This window comes from Acanthamoeba castellanii, assembly GCF_000313135.1.
Source record: "Acanthamoeba castellanii str. Neff unplaced genomic scaffold scf7180000084753, whole genome shotgun sequence".
NCBI classification, from domain to species: domain Eukaryota; phylum Discosea; order Longamoebia; family Acanthamoebidae; genus Acanthamoeba; species Acanthamoeba castellanii.
This window is the reverse complement of record NW_004457538.1, coordinates 29,881-34,928: the sequence shown is the minus strand read 5'-3', so window position 1 is coordinate 34,928 and position 5,048 is coordinate 29,881. Positions and strand designations below refer to the sequence as shown.

General features: G+C 60.0%; 3 protein-coding genes across 3 annotated transcripts in view; 2 read left to right on the top strand and 1 right to left on the bottom strand.

Moving 5' to 3' along the window:
• Positions 1-448, top strand: part of ACA1_197730 (uncharacterized protein) — a gene marked incomplete at both ends in the record, with an annotated part of 3,513 nt that extends 3,065 nt beyond the window's left edge. Inside the window, 2 exons of the mRNA XM_004341637.1 lie at positions 39-229; positions 310-448. Of these exons, the coding sequence (XP_004341685.1) occupies positions 39-229; positions 310-448 (330 nt within the window). The remainder of the gene's footprint in view (positions 1-38; positions 230-309) is intronic.
• Positions 449-485: 37 nt separating this feature from the next.
• On the bottom strand, positions 486-1,329 carry ACA1_197720 (uncharacterized protein; the record flags this gene model as incomplete). Its single annotated transcript, XM_004341636.1, has 4 exons — positions 486-504; positions 579-694; positions 824-1,048; positions 1,129-1,329. 4 exons carry the CDS (start codon positions 1,327-1,329, stop codon positions 486-488), a joined length of 561 nt encoding a protein of 186 aa, XP_004341684.1.
• Positions 1,330-2,413: 1,084 nt separating this feature from the next.
• Positions 2,414-5,048, top strand: part of ACA1_197610 (uncharacterized protein) — a gene marked incomplete at both ends in the record, with an annotated part of 3,989 nt that continues 1,354 nt past the window's right edge. Inside the window, 10 exons of the mRNA XM_004341635.1 lie at positions 2,414-2,561; positions 2,793-2,999; positions 3,102-3,214; positions 3,262-3,304; positions 3,440-3,507; positions 3,599-3,710; positions 3,791-4,102; positions 4,225-4,387; positions 4,498-4,722; positions 4,845-5,043. Coding sequence (XP_004341683.1) covers positions 2,414-2,561; positions 2,793-2,999; positions 3,102-3,214; positions 3,262-3,304; positions 3,440-3,507; positions 3,599-3,710; positions 3,791-4,102; positions 4,225-4,387; positions 4,498-4,722; positions 4,845-5,043 — 1,590 coding nt within the window. The remainder of the gene's footprint in view (positions 2,562-2,792; positions 3,000-3,101; positions 3,215-3,261; positions 3,305-3,439; positions 3,508-3,598; positions 3,711-3,790; positions 4,103-4,224; positions 4,388-4,497; positions 4,723-4,844; positions 5,044-5,048) is intronic.

The following is a 5,048-nucleotide window of genomic DNA, read 5'->3' as shown; positions in this document are numbered from 1 at the left end:
CGGCACCTGCGGCCGCACCCGCGCCGGCAGCGGCTAAGCCCCAAGCCCAGCGCGAGTTCACAAAGACCATCGAGTTCGCGCCGATCGAGGCGGCGGCGGTGCAGCGACTCAACCTGAGCGTGGTGCGGTCCAAGTTCGGGGTGTACACTAAGGTCAACATGGCCAAGCGGACCATCACCTTCACCGGCCCCGTCGCGCCCGCCCTGGAGACCGCCAGCAGCTTCGTCAGGTCCGTCTTCTTCCCATATCCACCACCATTCCAGGAATTCCAGCAGCGAGTGCGTTTCACGCTGACGGTGTCGACCACAGGTGGTTCATCAACAACGGCACCCGCATGCAGAAGAAGCCAGCGGTCGCGGCCACCCCCTCGGGCGGCACCACCGCCTCCACCACCACCTCTACCACTACCAAGCCCTTCGTTTTTGGTGCCGACACTCTTACGAGTTGACTTTTTATTTACAATTTTCGAGCAGCGACGCATAGGCTCACATCGCCGAGGCCGCACTAGAGTCGACAAGGTCGCGTGTGTGTGAGAGAGAGACGATGACGTGGAGATGGATAGGTGGAGGGGGAGGTACCTGAGATCTCTGGCCACGATCTCGTCGGCACGGCTCTGGCCCACCTGGGCAAAGTCGCCACGGGCAAGACGAAGCCCGATCCGCTCCGCATTCACCTCCTTCTCCGTCCGTACGCCCTGCGTCATCCACAACACGACACACATGACACACACACGACACACATCCACGGCACGGCCCACGGAGGTTGTAAGTGATCAGGCCCAGGCGTAGGCTTGGCCGGCGTGCAGGTGGAGGTGGTGTAGTACCAGGAGGCGCAGGGGAGGGACGAGCGGGGACCAGCCGGTGATGGCGTGCTGGAGGAGCACCAGCGAGGAGACGAGGGCGATGAGGTAGCACGAGTGGTGGCCGTACCACCAGCCCCCGAGCAGGCCGCCGGCCGACACCAGACCCACGACCAGCGCCACGAGCCGGTGGATCGTCCACTCCCTGTCCAAGTCGCCGAGCCTCGTCGTCATCAGCTCCGGCGACATCTGGCACACACACACACACACCGCACACACCGCACACATGCTGAGTGACACGACACGCGCGCAACCGCACACACACGTACGTCCTTGAAGTAGGCAACACGGTCAACTGTCTTGCGGCGGATCTCGTCATCCACGCGGGTGGGCTTCTCGGGCAGGGCCGTCCGCGGTGCCGCCGCCGTAGCGCCACCGTCGGCCGAGCCCCCCGCCCCCTGTTGGTGGTCCATCGTCGTGCGATCGCGCGACCGGTTGCGGACCGGGCTCACCTTCTCCCGCTGCAGCATCGCCTCCTCCTCAGACATGGCGACAAGATTGTATTAAAGCGGTAAGTACTGTTCCTTTCTTCGCGCGTAAGTGTACTGCTGTGTTGCGCTTGGCTTTACGATGGGTTTGCTTGGTTTTGGACACTCACAGGTCTGCCCCCCCACAGGTGGTGATTTGTCCAGATGGCGACCCCCTTCCTTCGGGCGAAAGTCGGCGTAGCCAACCACGGAATTTCACCGTTGATTTCCTTATCACCATCACGGTCGGAAGAGCACGAGGGAGAGGGAACGGATGAGGAGGTCCGTCGTGACGTCCCGGCAGCTGACGGAGCCGTTGCTCGTTACCCCGCAGAAGAGCTCGCTCTCAAAGGCGATCGTTTAGCTGCCCGCCGTAAGTTGACCTTTCTTGCGGCCCGCAGCTAGGCTGGTAGCAACTGTCCGTCCGCGGCGTGGCAGCCTGAACCACGCCTCCCGAGTTGCAGCTGGAAAGCCCGAATGGCAACCACTCCTCGGCGTCGTGCCCACGCTCGTCCGTCGGCTTGATTGCGAACGCGGAGCAGCCCCCGAGGCTGAGTAGGGTGTAGAGCGACTTGACCGATCTGGCCCACCTTCTTGAAGTGACCCAGCAGACGACGGGTAGGGGGGATCCGAGTGGCTGCGGCTGGGCGTCGATCACCATGGGTGGTGCGACAAGGACCGCCGCGAAGACGACGAAGACGACGAAGGGGGGCGAGACTTTGGCGGAGCCCGAGCATCGTCATGGGTTAATGTTGTGGATTGCGAGTGAGTGTACTCTGTTGGCAACTTCCGCCGGTTATCGTAACCTCGTGCGCACGGAGGGAAGGGGGAAGCGGGCTTTCACCAAAACGAATAGACCCTTTGTGTTGTGGGATTGGCCAACTGCTTGTTTCGATCACTAACCCAACCGGTTGGATAGATACACGTGGCCGCTTTCTTAAAGCAGTTTTTGGCCACCGAAAATAAAATAAAATCAACACTTTAAAATAATTCTTTTTTTTAAAAAAAGCCAAACACAAGGATGGCGACAACGCCTCTATCCACTTCTCCCTCTTCCTCTTCTATGGGGGCCGCAGCCACAAACAACATGTCGTCGTCGGTGGCGACCGCATTGAGTGACGGCCTCGAGCGCCTCGTGGAGATGTCCGGTGCGGGGGGTCCCGGCCTCGGGCGCGAGTCCCTCCCCATCCTCGAATCCTTCCTCCACGCCACCGACCTCCTCGTTGAGTCTGCCGGTACCCCCCCCCGCCCTAAATCGGAAATAAAAAACAACTTTTTACCAACAAATATCTAATGATTAAATAATACTTATTATTGTACACCGCGTTGGAACGTTGCGCGAGTTATCACACATGTTCAGCAAACTCGAGGAATAAAATGTGCACGTGCATGCTGGCTCTTTGGCCCTTCGCTTTTTTCGTTCTTTTTGGCTGACGCTTTCGCTCTTTTGAGCGCTGGCCGGGCAGAGGCGGTGGGGGCGTCGACCAAGGAGCATCGGCTGCGGGAGGCGATCTTCAACTACGGGCGCGAGCTCAAGGCCGAGGCCAACGCCCTGCGGGAGGTGGCGCAGGGCCTGGCCCAGGCGCCCGCCATCGGACAGACCGCGGAGACCAAGCACGCCATGATCCGCTCCCTCATCAAGATCGGCAAGCTCACCGCCAACCTCATGCAAGGTTCTCTCTTCTCTTTTCTTCTCTCTTTTCGCTTCACGCCAGCAGTGCTGAGCGCGGATGTGTCTTACCACTCTTTTCTTTGTTGGTCGCTCGGTGCTGCAGCCGAAGAGGACGTCGACCAGAAGGTGCTGAGCCATGCCTGCAAGAACTGCGCGTCCTCGGCTAAGGCACGTCTTGCTGCTGCTGCTGCTGCTGCTGCTGCTGCTCGAGGGAAGGTGGGACCCGCACACTGATCGATCCATTCTTTGTGTGCGTGCCACAGACCCTGGTCAGCAAGACACGCCGAACCGACGCCGAGATGATCGGTGCCCTTTTTTTGTTTTTGTTTTTTTAATTTTGTTTTATTTGTTGATTTTTATTTTTCACATTTGGTTCATTTTTATTTTTGTTTATTTTGCTGCGCGCCATTGGGCGCTGACGTCTGCTCCGCACGACGACAGAGGCGGCCCGCGTGTTTGCTCAAAGCTGCGTCGAGCTGGTGAAGACCCTGAGCGACATAGCCTATCGAGTACACACGCGCTTTCTCCCCGAAGGATGGCCCTGATGCCATGAAAGCTACGCAGTGTCTAACTCCGATCCTCTGGCGCACGGCCTACTAGTACGCAGAGACCAGCCCCAAGCACAGAGACGAAGTGCTACACGTCGCCAACCAGATCAAGACGACCTCGCCCAAACTCATCGAGGCCGTCAAAGTGGCCCACTTCAACCCAGGTCAGGCTTTTTATTCTTATTACTATTATTACTATTATTACATTTATTGCTGCTAACACCTATTAAATTGGCGTGCACAGGCAACACAAAGAATATGGAGGCGGCGCTGGTGGTGGTGAAGGCGCTCGCCGGGGAGATCTCGCGGGCCATCACCTTGGCCAAGGGTCCGGCCTTCACCACCGAGGTGCGGATGCCTCCGTTCGCCCTGGGGTCGTCGTCGTCCGTGTCCGCGCTTTCGGCTTCTCTCTCTTCGTCTCCTCCCTCCTCCTCCTCGTCGTCGTCGTTGCACCATCCTCCACTCTCCTCGTCTCCCTCTTCGTCTTCGTTCTCCTCACTTCATTCCGGGTCGGCCCCGCCTTCCTCGCCGTCCACTTCGCGAGCCGGTGGCGGAGGTGCGCCTTTCAACACCAGACGTGTATGCTGCAGTGTGTCGTGTGTCGTGTGTCGTGTGTATGTCGTTTTTTGTACATGCATTGTGCTCTCTTTGCTGAATGCGTTTGGTTTGGTGGCGCAGGACTGGGCGGGTTCCGGCGGCGACCAGAAGGCGGAAGCGGCATCGGGAGCAGCGTCGCGCTGGGCAGCGGCGGCAATAGCGGCATCGTGGGCGCCGGCAGCATGATCAGGAAGAGGACCATCACCGACAGCCGGGAGGGCATGGACGTGCTCCTCCGAGCTCGGTACGTCCACCCACCCAACAGCAGCATCAACAACGCATCAGGTCGTGGTGCCTACGCTCATTATGTGTGCGGTGTGTGCGCGCGCGCGCGGTTGGCACAACACACCACAGAGCAATGTCGCAGGCGGTCACATTGAAGCTGAAGATCGAGAAGGAGCTCGACGTTCGGTCCCTGGACGCCGGCGCCGCTGAGTCGGAGGACTCCGCGACCGCGTCGACGGCGCCCGTCGGCGACGAGTCGGCCAACGGCGGCGGCAAGGCGGACCACCAACACACCAACCAGGGTGGCAAGGGCCGAGGGTCAATGGACAAGGAGGAGTCCAAGCTGTTGCTCCGGTGCGTGCCCCCCCCCCGGTGGTGGCTCGTGGGCACGTGCTCGTGACGTCAGTTGACCTCAGGGCGGAGGTCCGCCAATGGTGAGCGGGGTGGCGCGTGACTGATGAACCAGTGGCGGTTAGGATAACGAAGCTCGAGGTTGACAACAAGAAGTTGCGTGACGAGAACGAAGAGCTGCGTCGACGGTTCGAAAATCAGGCGGACGACGAGCGACGGCTGCGGGAGAGGGAGCGGGAAGAGGAGACAGAGCTGCACGAGCAGCTGCTGCTCAAGCGAAAGCTCGTCAGCATGGCCGACGAAAACAGCCGCCTGCGGCAGGAGGTGGA